The sequence below is a fragment of the Cyprinus carpio genome, chromosome A10 (genome assembly GCF_018340385.1).
Source record: "Cyprinus carpio isolate SPL01 chromosome A10, ASM1834038v1, whole genome shotgun sequence".
Classification (NCBI taxonomy): domain Eukaryota; kingdom Metazoa; phylum Chordata; class Actinopteri; order Cypriniformes; family Cyprinidae; genus Cyprinus; species Cyprinus carpio.
The window spans coordinates 14587792-14609114 of NC_056581.1; the positions used below are offsets into that span (position 1 = coordinate 14587792).

Here is a 21323-nt window from a genome sequence, read left to right on the forward strand (position 1 = left end):
GGTATACAGGTGAGTGCTGGGCCAATTCTGGGCCAGGGCATCTCACTGTCTTGAAAAGTATATTGGGCAAAGTGAAAGTTGCCTTCTGAGGGGAAGAGGTTGAGATCTGAAGTAATATGTAGGTAAGTGAGAGTGGTCCACCTCTCCCCTCCTAAAGACAGACCAAATCATTTAAACCACTTGGGGATGTGGTTGTTTGTACCCTGGTTCAGTTTGCCCGGCACATGAACTGCTCTAAGTGAGAGGAGTTTGCCCTGTGCCCATAAAAGGTGGCATTAAGCCAACCTGTGAAGGGAGCGTGACCTGAGATCACCTTGATGATTGATAAAGGCTATCATCGTCCTGTTGTCTGAATGGACCTAGGATGTGGTGCCCTCTTAAGGCCGGCAGGAAGGTGTTTAGGGCCAGAAAAACCACTCAAGGCAGTAGACATATGGGTCTGAGTATGCCATCTTCCTTGGAAACAAGGAAATAACAGCTGTAAAAACCTGACATGCTGTTCAGAACCATTTCCAATCTCCTTTTGCGAGAAGTGTTTGATCTTCGGACTGGAGAACGTGAGCATTATTGTCCCGCACCAAAGTCTGAATAATACCTCTGAAGCGAGGTGTTCTGTGAGTGAACTGAAGCGAGTAACCTTGATCCATGGTTTTTAGAACTCAACTTGACATCTGGGATAGCTTTCCAAGCCAGAACGCGAATGGCAAGTGATTCTAGTTTTTCGAATGGTAGTTCACCACATGGGAACTGACATTCGTGGTAATGAGGAGAGGAGAAATGCTCTTTTGAGTATGTAGGTCCATTATCACAGCTGTAATTTGCTTGGGTGTACACTGAATGAGAAGGATGGGCCCAGCTTGAATGGAGCTTCCATCACTCAGTGTTAAGTGGAGGGATGGAGAGTGGGCGTGAGCTTTCTTGGAGGGAACTCTGGCCTCAGTGAGAACTGACCCTCTCCTTTTCCTCTCTTCATTCAGATCAGGAAGGCTTCTAAGGCTCAGGGTCCAACGTTACTCTGGGGCAGTGGACCTTGGCGCTTCGGAAATGGGGTAGCATTTCGCCATCCAGGGGCAGATGGAGTCTTCTGGTGACTTGAACCAGCTGCTACACTGGAGCACTTCAGCAGGAAGTGATGCATTGCTTGCGATGACTTCTGTGCCGCTGTACACTGCTCAGCAAACCCATCCATGGCAGGGCCAAACAGTCCCTTAGGAAAGGCCGGCGAGTCTAGGAAGGTGACCTTGTCAACGTCCCTGATCTTTGTCAAATTCAGCTAAAGGTGGTGCTCCAGCTCCACCAAATTTGCCATGGCCTTGCTGATAGCTTGCGCAGTGGCCCTAATAGTGCTCAGTGCCAGGTCAGTTGCTGTGCACAGCTCTCTAAAGGCATCAGAACTCTGGCCAGACTTGTCCATGGTGCAGAGTAGTTTAGCCTGGAGTACTTAAAGCACCGCCATCGTGTGAAGCACTGAGCCAGCCTGGCCAGCCGGTAAGTATGCAATCTGGGTCACATTTACAAATAAGGTAAAGAAACCTTTCTAAAGACTCCAAGTTGTAAATGTTGTAATTCTCAAACGGTTTAAATTTGCAAAATAAATATGAAATTTGTTTTTAAAGACATTCTATGGCGTTCTCAACCAACTCTCTATACTTTCACGCTGCTAGGTAGGTACAAGCTGGCGTGCTTTACAATAGAAGAGGCAGTCATACATTTGTATAACTGAATGAAAGAGAACATCTCAGAATCTCATGTGCTTAGAATGCTTTCATAGATTTAAGGATGAAACCCAGAAGAATAAGATTGAAAAATGTTTTACATGTTATTTATATTTATTCTTTATAGTGACTGAAACTCTTTCTGTTTTTCTTTCAGAACTGTATGTTTCAATTGATCGATTTATCACAATCAAGCTTTTTCAATGCAAAAAGCAAATGATCAACACTTGCTTGAATCACCCCAAGCTGATCCCTAACCCACTAACCAGAATAGGAGTTGTTCTAACTTTAACAGAGAGAAATGCAATATTGATTATTGCTTCTCTAATTCCTTCTTTAATAAACCCCAGTGTTTATTGCACCATACAGGACTAAAGAGATCAGAATATGATAAGCAGATGTATTTTGGCACAAAAAAGTTGTAACAAATTACTGCTACAATGTACAAAGCCTAGTTTATTGTGAAATACTGTTTCTACAGTGTTGTTCACAAGTCAAATTACAGTTTATATCCAAATTCTGAGTAAATTGGTTTAGTTGTGACAGTATTTATTTTGTATTTTGTATGGGTCTTTATTGATTTTTATAACTTATGGTGAAGGTTAAAGGTTACAGACAGCTTGGTTTGATTGAGTTTGTGTGTCATTGTGAACATTAATGGATATTGTCACTTGTTTACATCACTCATGTTTGATAATTCTCCCAGGTTAGGTTTCCCATTTGTACAATCTTCAGAATCTTAAGAGAACAAATTAACAGCATGTAGCAAATGTGTTGACACTCTTCAGACAAAAAAAAAAAAGTCACAGTGTTTGCAGCACTATGTTACATGAAAACACTTGACAATGTCTTCCTCAGTAAGCACCCCTTCTCTCAGAAGACAATAATCAAACTGTATTAAAAATAAAATAAGAAGAAAGATAAATTATGTAAGAATATAAGCTACTATTTCCACAAATCTAATCAGGCATTTACAAATGGACTCAAATACATCCTCTTTTGCTTATGATTTAATGATTTGCTAGGTTGTGGTTTTCAATGTACCACTTATTTGTGAAAATAATATTAAAATAAATTAACTTGAGGTCTATTAAACATCTAAATGTTAAGTAATTTGTAATACTGAAAATAAATAATTAGCTCCTGCTCATGTGATTGCTTCACTATCTTAATAAAATAGGCCATGAAGCTTCCGCCTCATTAATATACACAAGGGACCACTTAATGAACCATTAGTAGTTTAGCCGATAATGTTCCCTGTAGTGTTTGAGATCCCATTACACAAATGTTTTAATAGAATCAGTAAATTATGTCACTTTTGGGACTGAGGACCAGCAGACTTTATGTTACGCTTAATAACATTATTAATAATATCCATGCTTCAGATACAAAAGCAGAAACACTATATTTAATTTTTATTTAACCTTCTGATGCATAATGATTTAATGATTTTTTTTCACCATACATGAAGTGGTGTTACATCCAAACCATAAACATTGTCAACTATCTATTACAGATTACTATGTACACTGGTTTATGTAAACGTCTGTTAAAATGTTACACTGATTGATGCAATTCCCAAGAATAGTACAAGCCAGGGCCACTCTTTTTTAGAATGACAAAAAGGTTTAAAATTTATATTTACAGGCTGGTCGGCATCAGCTGTCTAAAAGTGCTTGTCAATGTCAATATGATGGCCACTGAGATGGCCAATCAAATCAAAGTATGCCTATGGGTTTACTGTTCACAGAAACATGGCATGAATTCCAGAAGTTTTAATGTTTAAAGTTTTAAATTTAATTTTAAATGTTACATTTTATCATTTTAAATGGAATATTTCACAGTATGCATGGCTCTGACATTAATGGCAATAGACAAACTTATTGCGATCAGGCTTCCATTGAGATACCACAGCATTGTAACAAATTCACAAACATACAGCCTGTCATCATATATGTGTTCTGTGATTATCCCTCTATGATCAGAGCTGCTTGTGTTAATCCTGACCTGAATCCTATTTTTTCTTGCCTGTAATGATTCATCTTTGGTGGTTCTGTGGGCAGTTTCCCCTTTATTATGTGCACGTATGCTGTCCTGGCCTATAGTGTGACTAAACTCTCCAACAGGAGATGGCAGTCCCACGGAGCTCACACCGTGCTGATGGTGGGCTGAGGGTGAGCTGGCAGATGACAGTGGAGGAGGCAGGAGGGCGGGCAGTTGTGAGTCTCTGGGCTTTCAGGGCTGAACTCGTGAACAGGAGCCCCCCTTGGGCTGGACTTGGGAACAGGAACTTTCTCTGGGCTAGACATGGAAACAGGAACATTCTCTGGTCTAGACATGGAAACAGGAACTTTCTCGGGGCTAAACTCGGGGACTGGAACCCTCTCTTGGCTGAACTGAGAAACGAGAGCCCACTCAGGGCTGGATTGGACCAGCAGGGACGAAAGAGAAAGGAGAGGGGGCAAGTCGGGTTCCAGCTCTGTTTCCCAGTCTCTCTGTTTCAAGCTCTTAAGAGTGGAGGCCTCAGCATGACGACTCTCTAAAGCGAGAGGAGGCCTGACAACACTCAGCGCTAAAGACAGTTGGTGAGGCTCACAAAGAAGAGGAGCCTATCAACCAATCTTATTGTCCAAGCGGAGCTAAGGAGAGTGGAGACTTCACAGAATGACTCTCTTAAATGAGAGGAAACCTACACACTCAATCCTAGTTGAGCTCTTAAGAGTGGAGGCCTCAGCCTAGCCACACTCAACATCAAAGGCAGTTACTGAGGCTCAAATGGAAGAGCCTACACCCCTCTACTGCCTAGGCGGAGCTCTGGGGAGCGGAGGCTTCAGCAGAATGACTCTCAAGACGAGAGGAAACCTACAATGCTCAACCCTGGCAGGGGAGGTCTTAAGAGTGGAGGTCTCAGCATAACGACTCTCTAAAGTGAGAGGAGACCAGGCTACACTCAGCGCCAGAGGCAGTAAGCGAGGCTCAAAAAAAGAGCCTACAAACTCATATCACTGCCCCTGACGGAGCTCTAAAGAGCGAAGGCTTCAGCAGGATGACTCTCTTTAAACGAGAGGAAGCCTAACACTCAACCATCCTAGAGAAGCTCTTAAGAGTGGAGGCCTCAGCATAACGACTCTCTAGAACGAGAGGAGACCTGACAACACTCAGCACTAAAGACAGTTAGCGAGGCTCCCCAAAGAAGAGGAGCCTACCTAAAAAAAGTACTGTCCAAGCGGAGCTATGGAGAGTGGAGGCTTCAGCAGAATGACTCTCTTAAATGAGAGGAAACCTACACACTCAATCCTAGTTTTGGCTCTTAAGAGTGGAGGTCTCAATGTAACGTCTCTCTAAACGAGAGGAGACCTGACTACTCAATGCTAGACGCAGTTAGTGAGGCTCACAAAGAGCCTACATACTTATAGTTCTGTCTAAGCGCCTCCACAGAGCTTCATTGAGAGAACCAGGAACTGTGATCTCAGCCTAGCCCCCTCAAGAACCACTGATCAGGGAGGCTCACAGAGAGCCTCACAACCTGGGCTGAGAAGATGAGGAGGCTCAGAGGAGGCTCAAACAAGAGCCTTAACAACTCAAAAAACTTGCCTTTTTTTTCAAGTCAGGAGCCTCCTTCACCAATAATGTAGATAACCCACATTATACACCGTTCCTATTCTATAAATCTATACAAAAGGAATTCTGGAAGAAAAAAGCATTCTACGTCAGATTCCTTCCATGCCCCGCCTACAATACCATGATCGGCCTGATTAACTGCCTCGGCAGCCACGAGACCCGAAACGCGGGACAACCTGCAGCACAACCATGATCTCAGTGCTGCTGGCTGAGATTAAAACGGTTTCATATTACTCTTGTATCTCAAGGACATACTTCTATCATCTTGGTGATTTCACAGAGTGCATGGCTCTGACATTAATGGCAATAGACCGACTTATTGCAATTAGACTTCCTTTAAGATACCACAGGATTGTAACAAATTCACGAACATTTATGCTAATTTTTCTAACCTGGTTGCTGGTTTTTGCGGTTATAGGTTTTGTGATTTCAATAGCAGACAGTGTCCCATACTGTCAGCCCTGTCATCAGATATGTGTTTGTAATTATGCTTCCATGATCAGAGCTGCTTGTGTTAATCCTGAACCATATTTTTCAACTGCAATTATAAGTTTGGGGCCACTATGTGGACAGTTCCCCTTTATTCTGTGTACCTATATTGTTCTGGCATACAGCGTTACTAGACTCTCCAACAACTCAAGCAAAAAGCAAATGATCAGCACCTGCTCCAGTCATCTCATTGTCTTGTTTAGTTATTATGCACCAAAGCTGGTCTCTATTTTTCGAATAGGAGTTGAGCTAAATTTAACAGACAGGAATGCAATTTTTATTGTAGCCTCTCTAGTTTCTCCTTTAATAAACCCCACTATTTATTGCACCACGAACTAAAGAGATCAGGAAAACGATTAGCCAGATGTATTTTTGATATCTGATGACAAGGCTGTACAGTATGGGGACACTGTCTGCTATTGAAATCACAAAACCTATAAATCACCGCTGGCTAAACACGCACAGCCGGCTTAGAAAACAGTAGCATAAAGTGTCTCCAAACGTGCTTGTACATTATGTTACAATATGATCCGTCCACTGTGAGATGTAGCCAACTTAAAGGACAGTTCGCCATTCAAATACAAAGTCGAGTTCGCCGTCATGCTTGTCCATTAACTGTCTAGACAACAGCCCATGCCTCAGATCGCATGTGAAATCACGCAAATGAGAGAAGTATTCCATTAACGTTTGAAATAAATGAAGTCAATGATTTATTACATATTTTGAAACAGTTCTTAAAGTTTAATATAATAAATGTTAAAACATCTTTATCAGTCCTTACATGAATATTTCACAACGCTATAAAAGAGGCAATGGCTCATGACAATTACTCCGACAAGATACGATCAGGAAGTCGTTAGTTGCGTAGCTCGGTTCCACGGAGCTCACACCGTGCTGATGGTGGGCCTGAGGGTGAGCTGGCAGATGACAGTGGAGGAGGCAGGAGGGCGGGCAGTTGTGAGTCTCTGGGCTTTCAGGGGCTGAACTCGTGAACAGGAGCCCCCCTTGGGCTGGACTTGGGAACAGAACTTTCTCTGGGGCTAGACATGGAAACAGGAAACATTCTCTGGTCTAGACATGGAAACAGACAACTTTCTCGGGGCTAAACTCGGGGACCTGGAACCCTCTCTGGGCTGAACTGAGAAACGAGAGCCCACTCAGGGCTGGATTGGACCAGCAGGGACGAAAGAGAAAGGAGAGGGGGCAAGTCGGGTTCCAGCTCTGTTTCCCAGTCTCTCTGTTTCAAGGGAGAGGGGGCAAGGGCCTCAGCATGACGACTCTCTAAAGCGAGAGGAGGCCTGACAACACTCAGCGCTAAAGACAGTTGGTGAGGCTCACAAAGAAGAGGAGCCTATCAACCAATCTTATTGTCCAAGCGGAGCTAAGGAGAGTGGAGACTTCACAGAATGACTCTCTTAAATGAGAGGAAACCTACACACTCAATCCTAGTTGAGCTCTTAAGAGTGGAGGCCTCAGCCTAGCCACACTCAACATCAAAGGCAGTTACTGAGGCTCAAATGGAAGAGCCTACACCCCTGCCTACTGCCTAGGCGGAGCTCTGGGGAGCGGAGGCTTCAGCAGAATGACTCTCAAGACGAGAGGAAACCTACAACGCTCAACCCTGGCAGGGGAGGTCTTAAGAGTGGAGGTCTCAGCATAACGACTCTCTAAAGTGAGAGGAGACCAGGCTACACTCAGCGCCAGAGGCAGTAAGCGAGGCTCAAAAAAAGAGCCTACAAACTCATATCACTGCCCCTGACGGAGCTCTAAAGAGCGAAGGCTTCAGCAGGATGACTCTCTTAAACGAGAGGAAGCCTAACACTCAACCATCCTAGAGAAGCTCTTAAGAGTGGAGGCCTCAGCATAACGACTCTCTAGAACGAGAGGAGACCTGACAACACTCAGCACTAAAGACAGTTAGCGAGGCTCCCCAAAGAAGAGGAGAGTGGAGGCTTCAGCAGAATGACTCTCTTAAATGAGAGGAAACCTACACACTCAATCCTAGTTTTGGCTCTTAAGAGTGGAGGTCTCAATGTAACGTCTCTCTAAACGAGAGGAGACCTGACTACTCTATGCTAGACGCAGTTAGTGAGGCTCACAAAGAGCCTACATACTTATAGTTCTGTCTAAGCGCCTCCACAGAGCTTCATTTAGAGAACCAGGAACTGTGATCTCAGCCTAGCCCCCTCAAGAACCACTGATCAGGGAGGCTCACAGAGAGCCTCACAACCTGGGCTGAGAGGATGAGGAGGCTCAGAGGAGGCTCAAACAAGAGCCTAACAACTCAAAAAACTTGCCTTTTTTTCACCAAGTCAGGAGCCTCCTTCACCATTAATGTAGATAACCCACATTATACACCGTTCCTATTCTATAAATCTATACAAAAGGAATTCTGGAAGAAAAAAGCATTCTACGTCAGATTCCTTCCATGCCCCGCCTACAATACCATGATCGGCCTGATTAACTGCCTCGGCAGCCACGAGACCCGAAACGCGGGACAACCTGCAGCACAACCATGATCTCGGTGCTGCTGGCTGAGATTAAAACGGTTTCATATTACTCTTGTATCTCAACGACATACTTCTATCATCTTGGTGATTTCACAGAGTGCATGGCTCTGACATTAATGGCAATAGACCGACTTATTGCAATTAGACTTCCTTTAAGATACCACAGGATTGTAACAAATTCACGAACATTTATGCTAATTTTTCTAACCTGGCTTGCTGGTTTTGCGGTTATAGGTTTTGTGATTTCAATAGCAGACAGTGTCCCATACTGTCAGCCTGTCATCAGATATGTGTTTTGTAATTATGCTTCCATGATCAGAGCTGCTTGTGTTAATCCTGAACCATATTTTTCATAACTGCAATTATAAGTTTGGGGCCACTATGTGGACAGTTCCCCTTTATTCTGTGTACCTATATTGTTCTGGCATACAGCATTACTAGACTCTCCAACAACTCAAGCAAAAAGCAAATGATCAGCACCTGCTCCAGTCATCTCATTGTCTTGGTTAGTTATTATGCACCAAAGCTGGTCTCTATTTTACCTCGAATAGGAGTTGAGCTAAATTTAACAGACAGGAATGCAATTTTTATTGTAGCCTCTCTAGTTTTCTCCTTTAATAAACCCCACTATTTATTGCACCAGAACTAAAGAGATCAGGAAACGATTAGCAGATGTATTTTTGCACACAAAAAAATAGTACCAAATCAAATTAAATCAAGTCCGTTTCAATAGCTTTATCATCTTAATTCTGATTGTGATGATATTGCTTGTTTTAAAAATGTGTTGTTAATAATGCTAGAGACTAATTGCCATAGACATGCTGATGTTGAATTTCTTTTGTTGTTGTTTTTTTCTTTTTTTTTTTCAAATAAAAGAAAACAGGGAAAATATTTGGAGCTCAGTTTATTTTTTAAAATTACAGTATTGGCGGATATTTGAAATGTTAAACAAAATGACTTTCTATACATTGACAAACAGCCTACCTTTCAAATAAAACAGTTTTTGTAGATGTATTTAATATTTATATGTGAAGCATGAATCATAGTGTATATGTGAAGCATGAATATTAATTATCATAATAAACATAAAATTAAGTCTGTTGTCCCTCAGCCCCAACAACATCAGTTATTGATTCTGTTAAAACATTTGTGCACTGGGATCTAAAGCACGTCTCTGCTCAGATAATAATGGATCATTAAGAGGATCCTTGTGTAAGGTGAAAGCATTTTGGCTCTGCCCCTGTCAGTACTGGCGAGCTACTAAAAAAAACTAGCTAAGCTACAATCTACTCCACAGAACTACTTTACAGCCTATATGGAAAATGTTCAAATGTTGCTATCCAGCATATTTTTAACATAAGAGTGGGAGCAGCCATTTTTAATTTAAATGTCCAAGGCTTTCGCTTCCAGTTATTTTACCTGTACAAAATCAGTTTGTTATGTCTCTGAATATTGCAAACCGGTGTTTTGTTAACATATATATCTGCATGTTGTTATTCCTGTAGCTATTTACCTACAGTACAGTATATACTGTAATGAACATTTTCTTTTGTTGTTTGTCAGAAAGAATGAAGAATATCTATCGTCCAGAAGTTTTAATTTTGACTGCCAACTCTTTTAAATACATCAAAACAACACTGAAAAACTATTACGATGAAAAGATGACAGAGTTATTCTCTAAAAATTCATCACCATTTGAATCATAATGTAAAAAAAAAAAAAATTATTTTAAATCAGGCCACTGAGCCAGAGCATGCTATTGTTGCACATAAATTATTCATGTTTAGAACAATACAAAGAATACAAAACCATTAGAAACTCATACGAGAGTTCATCATACACCATGAGATGGGTTAAAAAGTGAGATTAAAAAGAGCTAATTTTTCTCTCCAAAATTGCTACAACTGTTGACCTCTTGGGTGACCCTTGCCTGAATTTTTTACCAATATGATTATACTGTGTTCTTCACAACAGCTTTTACAAAATACGATATTAGCATTTTAATTTTCTAAAAAATATTCTGCCTTTGACCTTTAAACTGTGTGTTTGAGACCAACATGAAAAACCATTGCTAAAGAAAACATATTTGTATATTTTAATTGATAAATCACTGCTAGGAAACTATGACGCACTGTATGTGTCACACAATTAAAAAAATAAAAGGCAGAACATCAGACACACACATGCATTTATTGAAATTGATGAGAGTAATATTTGAGAAGCTCTTGTATAAGAAATTCTAATATTTTTAAAGATCTAAAAATTAATTCCTAAGGAAGAATAAGACTGGAAAATGTTTTGCATATTATTCATATTTAGAATTTAAAATGATCAAAACTCTTTTTATATTTATGTTAAAACTATATTTCAACTTTCACAGTTTTTATCACCTGGCCATTACAGACGCTGTCTGCATCCTTCTGCCATTTTCCTTCATAGGAGCTTTTTTTCTGTGCATATATGAGAACATCATGGGTGTAATTGATGTCATTTGATTTTATATTTGTATTTTGAAATACCTGTGTCTGTATGTTAGGAAGTGAGTTACTGGAGATGGCAGCTGAAAATTACACTGTGAACAATGTAGAGAGCTTTATAATCACTGGATTTGATCACCTGCAGAATCAAAAACTCCTCGGATTCCTCATTTTATTAACCTACATGCTCATACTGCTTGGGAACGGCATTAATCTGTGTATCATCTCGACTAACAGGCATTTACACAAACCAATGTATATATTAATCTGTAATCTAGCTGTTGTTGACATAATGTTCTCTTCTACCTGCAGCACAACCATGATCTCAGTGCTGCTGGCTGAGACTAAAACAGTTTCATATTACTCTTGTATCTCAAGGACATACTTTTATCATCTCGGTGATATCACAGTATGCATGGCTCTAACTTTAATGGCAATAGACCGACTTATTGCGATCAAGATTCCATTAAGGTACCACAGCATAGTAACAAATTCACGAACATTTCTGCTTATTTCACTGACTTGGCTCATTGGTTTTTCTATAATGGGTGTTGTGATATCAGTGGTAGACAACGTCCCATACTGTCAGCCTGTCATCAGATATGTGTTCTGTGATTATCCTTCTATGATCAGAGCTGCTTGTGTTAATCCTGAACCCTATTTTTTCATAACTGCAATGAGCAGTCTTTGGTTGTTGTGTGGGCAGTTTCCCTTTATTCTGTGTACCTATGCTGTCCTGGCTTACAGTGTTACTAGACTCTCCAACAACTCAAGCAAAAAGCAAATGATCAGCACTTGCTCCAGTCATCTCATTGTCTTGTTTAGTTATTATGCACCAAAGCTGGTTTCTGTTTTACTAACTCGAATAGGAGTTGTGCTAAGTTTAACAGACAGAAACGCAGTAACAATCGTAGCCTCTCTTGTTCCTTCATTAATAAACCCCACTGTTTATTGCTCCAGGACTAAAGAGATCAGGAAACGATTAGCAGATGTATTTTTGCACAAAAGAATTGTACCAAATCACTTAAAGGTTGTATCATAATAATATGAAATGATAAAATTATATATTATTGTATTAAATATCATGGGTGATTGTGAAGATGTTGGTGATGCATGGTGATGGACATTTATATTTTATGTATACACCAGCGGTGGCTGATGGAAAATTTTCTAGATAGGGCTGTGCTGTGCCACATCCATCAATTTTAGCAAATATCCCGTATGACAGTAACAGACAAAGTTTTAGAAAAAAGCTAACAGAAGGAAAAATATTGAGACTTGAAACATATTTAGAAGAACATATTTTAAATAAAGATATTTGTTTTACCAAGTTCATGCTTATGTTTGATTCTCACAAAACTGTATTTTTTGCAAGCTTTTGCTAAAATTATCTGATACCCATATGTACAAAAATCACCACTGACCCTTGCTAACTCCTGTATAAAACACTCGCCAGACATGCAACCATATCAGACTTGCATGTGCCTAATGTACAACTCCTGTATGTCATTGTACTTTACCTTGATTACAATCATCATCCACCAAAATTTTATGATGAGATACTGGTTTGCTTTAGAGATAGAGAAATCGCCCATTTCGGACAAGTTTCGAGGACACTGATTTGCTAAATTTTATGTAATTTCTTGAATATGTTCATAGCAGTTAGCTAAACTGCTACATAAACCTTACTTTGGTGGGCGATTTCTTCATCACCCATTGCATTGATACGCTTGGGTGATCCTTGTATGACGTAATCAAAGCACCGCGAGAGCTACAGGCACCGCAAGCCCAATGAAGGCTCTGCATGCTTCCGAATCACTCTCGCTGTACTTTGATGTCATATGTCTGCATGGTGCTGCTCCAAGTCGAACACATCTATACATTCCGCCTTCGGTAGGAATTAAAATGTGCTAACTTCTCCCCACCACCTCTTAGATAAAGTAAAATAATTCGGCACATAGCCATGTCTCGGTTTGAAGACAACTCTACTATCATTTGGCCCAAACTCAAGATATGAAGCACTGACTGACAGTGCTTGCAGGTCACTCACTCACTTGACTGACGCTAAAGCCAAAAGGAGGGCAGACTTAAGTGACAGGCGCCAAAAGTCATTTGACTGAAGCAGCTCAAAGGGAGGGCCCTCTAGGGCCCTGAGGACTATAGATAAGTTCCAAGTCAGTACAGAATGAGGACGCGTTGCATTCAATCTCTGAGCTCCCCTCAGAAACTTAACGACTAAGTTGTTTGTGCCGACTGACTGGCCAGCCACGAGTGAATAATTTGCCGTGATGGCTGCCACATAGACTTTGAGTGTGGAAGGGGTGTGCCACTTATCCAGCAGGTTAGCACGTGGGACACTTTACAGGAGAACAGGCCCTTGTACCGTGCTGAACACCAGTCAGAGAAGACTGACCATTTAAGGGCATAAAGATGTCTTGTAGACGGAGCTCTAACCTCCAAAAATTATGTTAGTTAAACTTGTTGGGAGCTGCAAAGACTCCCGTCAAGGGGCCAAACATGAAGGTTCCACAGCTCTGCCAGGGGATGGCAAATCATGCCCTTCGCTTGTGAGAGAAGGCCCTCCCACAGTGGTATCGGCCAAGGGGCTGCCGATAGCAGCTGAATCAACTCAGGGAACCACATTTGACTCCTCCAGAGTGTGCCACTAGGAGGACTGAGCATCTGAATTCCCTGACTCATCTGATGACCTAAAGAAGCAGGGCAACGAGGGGGAAGGTATACAGGTGAGTGCTGGGCCAATTCTGGGCCAGGGCATCTCACTGTCTTGAAAAGTATATTGGGCAAAGTGAAAGTTGCCTTCTGAGGGGAAGAGGTCCACCTCAGCCCTCCTAAAGACATACCAAATCATTTGAACCATTTGGGAATGTAGTCTCCATTCTCCTGGAGCTACATTGTCCCTGGACAGCATGTCTGTCCCCTGGTTCAGTTTGCCCGGCACATGAACTGCTCTAAGTGAGAGGAGTTTGCCCTGTGCCCATAAAAGGTGGCATTAAGCCAACCTGTGAAGGGAGTGTGACCTGAGATCACCTTGATGATTGATAAAGGCTACCATCGTCCTGTTGTCTGAATGGACCTAGGATGTGGTGCCCTCTTAAGGCTGGCAGGAAGGTGTTTAGGGCCAGAAAAACCACTATCATCTCAAGGCAGTAGACATATGGGTCTGAGTATGCCATCTTCCTTGGAAACAAGGAAATAACAGCTGTAAAAACCTGACATGCTGTTCAGAACCATTTCCAATCTCCTTTTGCGAGAAGTGTTTGTTCTTTGGACTGGAGAACGTGAGCATTGTTGTCCCGCACCAATGTCTGAATAATCCCTCTGAATCGAGGTGTTCTGTGAGTGAACTGAAGCGAGTAACCTTGATCTATGGTTTTTAGAACTCAACTTGACATCTGGGATAGATTTCCAAGCCTGAACGCGAATGGCAAGTGATTCTAGTTTTTCGAATGGTAGTTCACCACATGGGAACTGACATTCGTGGTAATGAGGAGAGGAGAAATGCTCTTTTTGAGTATGTAGGTCCATTATCACAGCTGTAATTTGCTTGGGTATACACTGAATGAGAAGGATGGGCCCAGCTTGAATGGAGCTTCCATCAGTCGGTGTTAAGTGGAGGGATGGAGAGTGGGCGTGAGCTTTCTTGGAGGGAACTCTGGCCTCAGTGAGAACTGACCCTCTCCTTTTCCTCTCTTCATTCAGATCAGGAAGGCTTCTAAGGCTCAGGGTCCAACGTTACTCTGGGGCAGTGGACCTTGGCGCTTCAGAAATGGGGTAGCATTTCCCCATCCAGGGGCAGATGGAGTCTTCTGGTGACTTGAACCAGCTGCTACACTGGAGCACTTCAGCAGGAAGTGATGCATTGCTTGCGATGACTTCTGTGCCGCTGTACACTGCTCAGCAAACCCATCCATGGCAGGGCCAAACAGTCCCTTAGGAAAGGCCGGCGAGTCTAGGAAGGCCGACCTTGTCAACGTCCCTGATCTTTGTCAAATTCAGCTAAAGGTGGTGCTAGGGCTCCACCAAATTTGCCATGGCCTTGCTGATAGCTTGCGCAGTGGCCCTAATAAGTGCTCAGAGCCAGGTCAGTTGCTGTGCACAGCTCTCTAAAGGCATCAGAACTCTGGCCAGACTTGTCCAGTGGTGCAGAGTAGTTTAGCCTGGAGTACTTAAAGCACCGCCATCGTGTGAAGCACTGAGCCAGCCTGGCCAGCAGGTAAGTATGCAATCTGGGTCACATTTACAAATAAGGTAAAGAAACCTTTCTAAAGACTCCAAGTTGTAAATGTTGTAATTCTCAAACGGTTTAAATTTGCAAAATAAATATGAAATTTGTTTTTAAAGACATTCTATGGCGTTCTCAACCAACTCTCTATAGTTTCACGCTGCTAGGTAGGTACAAGCTGGCGTGCTTTACAATAGAAGAGGCAGTCATACATTTGTATAACTGAATGAAAGAGAACATCTCAGAATCTCATGTGCTTAGAATGCTTTCATAGATTTAAGGATGAAACCCAGAAGAATAAGATTGAAATATTTTACATGTTATTTATATTTATTCTTTATAGTGACTGAAACTCTTTCTGTTTTTCTTTCAGAACTGTATGTTTCAATTGATCGACTTATCACAATCAAGCTTTTTCAATGCAAAAAGCAAATGATCAACACTTGCTTGAATCACCCCAAGCTGATCTCTAACCCACTAACCAGAATAGGAGTTGTGCTAACTTTAACAGAGAGAAATGCAATATTGATTATTGCTTCTCTAATTCCTTCTTTAATAAACCCCAGTGTTTACTGCACCATGCAGGACTAAAGAGATCAGAATATGATAAGCAGATGTATTTTGGCACAAAAAAGTTACTGCTACAATGTACAAAGCCTAGTTTATTGTGAAATACTGTTTCTACAGTGTTGTTCACAAGTCAAATTACAGTTTATATCCAAATGCTGAATAATTGGTTTAGTTGTGACAGTATTTATTTTGTATTTTGTCTGGGTCTTTATTGATTTGTATAACTTATGGTGAAGGTTAAAGGTTACAGACAGCTTGGTTTGATTGAGTTTGTGTGTCATTGTGAACATTAATGGATATTGTCACTTGTTTACATCACTCATGTTTGATAATTCTCCCAGGTTAGGTTTCCCATTTGTACAATCTTCAGAATCTTAAGAGAACAAATTAACAGCATGTAGCAAATGTGTTGACACTCTTCAGACAAAAAAAAAAAGTCACAGTGTTTGCAGCACTATGTTACATGAAAACACTTGACAATGTCTTCCTCAGTAAGCACCCCTTCTCTCAGAAGATAATAATCAAACTGTATTAAAAATAAAATAAGAAGAAAGATAAATTATGTAAGAATATAAGCTACTATTTCCACAAATCTAATCAGGCATTTACAAATGGACTCAAATACATCCTCTTTTGCTTATGATTTAATGATTTGCTAGGTTGTGGTTTTCAATGTACCACTTATTTGTGAAAATAATATTAAAATAAATTAACTTGAGGTCTATTACATTTCTAAATGTTAAGTAATTTGAAATACTGAAAATAAATAATTAGCTCCTGCTCAAGTGATTGCCCCCCTACTTTATTAATAAAGGTGGGATGTTGATTTTGCGTCTTTTTTATATACAAGGGGGAACTTTTTGTGAAATTTTTGTTTTTTAGGATATTGTTTTCTGTGTTGTTTTTGATATCATTATACAAATGTTTTAATAGAATCAGTACATTATGTCACTTTTGGGACTGAGGACCAGCGGACTTTATGTTACGCTTAATAACATTATTAATAATATCCATGCTTCAGATACAAAAGCAGAAAACACTATATTTAATTTTTATTTAACCTTCTGATGCACAATGATTTAATTATTTTTTTCACCATACATGAAGTGGTGTTACATCCAAACCATAAACATTGTCAACTATCTATTACAGATTACTATGTACACTGGTTTATGTAAACGTCTGTTAAAATGTTACACTGATTGATGCAATTCCCAAGAATAGTACAAGCCTTGGCCACTCTTTTTTAGAATGACAAAAAGGTTTGAAATTTATATTTACAGGCTGGTCTGCATCAGCTGTCTAAAAGTGCTTGTCAATGTAAGTATGTCGGCCACTGAGATGGCCAATCAAATCAAAGTATGCCTATGGGTTTACTGTTCACAGAAACATGGCATGAATTCCAGAAGTTTTAATGTTTAAAGTTTTAAATTGAATTTTAAATGTTACATTTTATCGTTTTAAATGGAATATTTCACAGTATGCATGGCTCTGACATTAATGGCAATAGACCAACTTATTGCGATCAGGCTTTCATTGAGATACCACAGCATTGTAACAAATTCACAAACATACAGCCTGTCATCATATATGTGTTCTGTGATTATCCCTCTATGATCAGAGCTGCTTGTGTTAATCCTGACCTGAATCCTATTTTTTCTTGCCTGTAATGATTCATCTTTGGTGGTTCTGTGGGCAGTTTCCCTTTATTATGTGCACGTATGCTGTCCTGGCCTATAGTGTGACTAAACTCTCCAACAGGAGATGGCAGTCCCACGGAGCTCACACCGTGCTGATGGTGGGCTGAGGGTGAGCTGGCAGATGACAGTGGAGGAGGCAGGAGGGCGGACAGTTGTGAGTCTCTGGGCTTTCAGGGCTGAACTCGTGAACAGGAGCCCCCCTTGGGCTGGACGTGGGAACAGGAACTTTCTGTGGGCTAGACATGGAAACAGGAACATTCTCTGGTCTAGACATGGAAACAGGAACTTTCTCGGGGCTAAACTCGGGGACTGGAACCCTCTCTGGGCTGAACTGAGAAACGAGAGCCCACTCAGGGCTGGATTGGACCAGCAGGGACGAAAGAGAAAGGAGAGGGGGCAAGTCGGGTTCCAGCTCTGTTTCCCAGTCTCTCTGTTTCAAGAGGAGGCCTGACAACACTCAGCGCTAAAGACAGTTGGTGAGGCTCACAAAGAAGAGGAGCCTATCAACCAATCTTATTGTCCAAGCGGAGCTAAGGAGAGTGGAGACTTCACAGAATGACTCTCTTAAATGAGAGGAAACCTACACACTCAATCCTAGTTTGAGCTCTTAAGAGTGGAGGCCTCAGCCTAGCCACACTCAACATCAAAGGCAGTTACTGAGGCTCAAATGGAAGAGCCTACACCCCTGCCTACTGCCTAGGCGGAGCTCTGGGGAGCGGAGGCTTCAGCAGAATGACTCTCAAGACGAGAGGAAACCTACAATGCTCAACCCTGGCAGGGGAGGTCTTAAGAGTGGAGGTCTCAGCATAACGACTCTCTAAAGTGAGAGGAGACCAGGCTACACTCAGCGCCAGAGGCAGTAAGCGAGGCTCAAAAAAAGAGCCTACAAACTCATATCACTGCCCCTGACGGAGCTCTAAAGAGCGAAGGCTTCAGCAGGATGACTCTCTTTAAACGAGAGGAAGCCTAACACTCAACCATCCTAGAGAAGCTCTTAAGAGTGGAGGCCTCAGCATAACGACTCTCTAGAACGAGAGGAGACCTGACAACACTCAGCACTAAAGACAGTTACGAGGCTCCCCAAAGAAGAGGAGCCTACCTAAAAAAATTACTGTCCAAGCGGAGCTATGGAGAGTGGAGGCTTCAGCAGAATGACTCTCTTAAATGAGAGGAAACCTACACACTCAATCCTAGTTTTGGCTCTTAAGAGTGGAGGTCTCAATGTAACGTCTCTCTAAACGAGAGGAGACCTGACTACTCAATGCTAGACGCAGTTAGTGAGGCTCACAAAGAGCCTACATACTTATAGTTCTGTCTAAGCGCCTCCACAGAGCTTCATTTAGAGAACCAGGAACTGTGATCTCAGCCTAGCCCCCTCAAGAACCACTGATCAGGGAGGCTCACAGAGAGCCTCACAACCTGGGCTGAGAGGATGAGGAGGCTCAGAGGAGGCTCAAACAAGAGCCTAACAACTCAAAAAACTTGCCTTTTTTTCACCAAGTCAGGAGCCTCCTTCACCAATAATGTAGATAACCCACATTATACACCGTTCCTATTCTATAAATCTATACAAAAGGAATTCTGGAAGAAAAAAGCATTCTACGTCAGATTCCTTCCATGCCCCGCCTACAATACCATGATCGGCCTGATTATCTGCCTCGGCAGCCACGAGACCCGAAACGCGGGACAACCTGCAGCACAACCATGATCTCAGTGCTGCTGGCTGAGATTAAAACGTTTCATATTACTCTTGTATCTCAAGGACATACTTCTATCATCTTGGTGATTTCACAGAGTGCATGGCTCTGACATTAATGGCAATAGACCGACTTATTGCAATTAGACTTCCTTTAAGATACCACAGGATTGTAACAAATTCACGAACATTTATGCTAATTTTTCTAACCTGGCTTGCTGGTTTTGCGGTTATAGGTTTTGTGATTTCAATAGCAGACAGTGTCCCATATTGTCAGCCTGTCATCATATATGTGTTTTGTAATTATGCTTCCATGATCAGAGCTGCTTGTGTTAATCCTGAACCATATTTCATAACTGCAATTATAAGTTTGGGGCCACTTTGTGGACAGTTCCCCTTTATTCTGTGTACCTATATTGTTCTGGCATACAGCATTACTAGACTCTCCAACAACTCAAGCAAAAAGCAAATGATCAGCACCTGCTCCAGTCATCTCATTGTCTTGTTTAGTTATTATGCACCAAAGCTGGTCTCTATTTTACTAACTCGAATAGGAGTTGAGCTAAATTTAACAGACAGGAATGCAATTTTTATTGTAGCCTCTCTAGTTTCTCCTTTAATAAACCCCACTATTTATTGCACCAGAACTAAAGAGATCAGGAAACGATTAGCAGATGTATTTTTGCACACAAAAAAATAGAACCAAATCAAATTAAATCAAGTCCGTTTCAATAGCTTTATCATCTTAATTCTGATTGTGATGATATTGCTTGTTTTAAAAATGTGTTGTTAATAATGCTAGAGACTAATTGCCAAAGCATAGACATGCTGATGTTGAATTTCTTTTGTTGTTGTTTTTTTCTTTTTTTTTTCAAATAAAAGAAAACAGGGAAAATATTTGGAGCTCAGTTTATTTTTTAAAATTACAGTATTGGCGGATATTTGAAATGTTAAACAAAATGACTTTCTATACATTGACAAACAGCCTACCTTTCAAATAAAACAGTTTGTAGATGTATTTAATATTTATATGTGAAGCATGAATCATAGTGTGTATGTGAAGCATGAATATTAATTATCATAATAAACATAAAATTAAGTCTGTTGTCCCTCAGCCCCAACAACATCAGTTATTGATTCTGTTAAAACATTTGTGCACTGGGATCTAAAGCACGTCTCTGCTCAGATAATAATGGATCATTAAGAGGATCCTTGTGTAAGGTGAAAGCATTTTGGCTCTGCCCCTGTCAGTACTGGCGAGCTACTAAAAAAAACTAGCTAAGCTACAATCTACTCTACAGAACTACTTTACAGCATAATTGGAAAATGATCAAATGTTGCTATCAAGCATATTTTTAACATAAGAGTGGGAGCAGCCATTTTTAATTTAAATGTCCAAGGCTTTCGCTTCCAGTTATTTTACCTGTACAAAATCAGTTTGTTATGTATCTGAATATTGCAAACCGGTGTTTTGTTAACATATATATCTGCATGTTTGTTATTCCTGTAGCTATTTACCTACAGTACAGTATATACTGTAATGAACATTTTTCTTTTGTTGTTTGTCAGAAAGAATGAAGAATATCTATCGTCCAGAAGTTTTAATTTTGACTGCCAACTCTTTTAAATACATCAAAACAACACTGAAAAACTATTACGATGAAAAGATGACAGAGTTATTCTCTAAAAATTCATCACCATTTGAATCATAATGTAAAAAAAAAAAAAAATTGATTTTAAATCAGGCCACTGAGCCAGAGCATGCTATTGTTGCACATAAATGATTAATGTTTTAGAACAGTGCAAAGAATACAAACCAACCATTAGAAACTCATACGAGAGTTCATCACACACCATGAGATGGGTTAAAAAGAGAGATTAAAAAGAGCCAATTTCTCTCCAAAATTGCTACAACTGTTGACCTCTTGGGTGACCCTTGCCTGAATTTTTTACCAATATGATTATACTGTGTTCTTCACAACAGCTTTTACAAAATACGATATTAGCATTTTAATTTTCTAAAAATATTCTGCCTTTGACCTTTAAACTGTGTGTTTGAGACCAACATGAAAAACCATTGCTAAAGAAAACATATTTGTATATTTTAATTGATTAATCACTGCTAGGAAACTATGACGCACTGTATGTGTCACACAATTAAAAAAATAAAAGGCAGAACATCAGACACACACATGCATTTATTGAAATTGATGAGAGCAATATTTGAGAAGCTCTTGTATAAGCAATTCTAAATATTTTTAAAGATCTAAAAATTAATTCTTAAGGAAGAATAAGACTAAAA

The 21323-nt window shown here is 40.6% G+C and overlaps 1 protein-coding gene and 3 pseudogenes across 1 annotated transcript; all 4 read left to right on the top strand.

Moving 5' to 3' along the window:
* The first annotated feature begins 3844 nt into the window (after positions 1 to 3844).
* On the top strand, positions 3845 to 7248 carry LOC122134585 (annotated as a pseudogene).
* Positions 7249 to 8068: 820 nt separating this feature from the next.
* Positions 8069 to 9033, top strand: LOC109112186 (annotated as a pseudogene).
* Positions 9034 to 10888: 1855 nt separating this feature from the next.
* Positions 10889 to 11854, top strand: LOC109080309 (olfactory receptor 10G4-like). Its single transcript, XM_042765743.1, has one exon. It carries the CDS (start codon positions 10889 to 10891, stop codon positions 11852 to 11854), a length of 966 nt encoding a protein of 321 aa, XP_042621677.1.
* A 7088-nt stretch (positions 11855 to 18942) lies between these two features.
* LOC109080299 lies at positions 18943 to 19721 on the top strand (annotated as a pseudogene).
* Positions 19722 to 21323: the final 1602 nt, after the last annotated feature.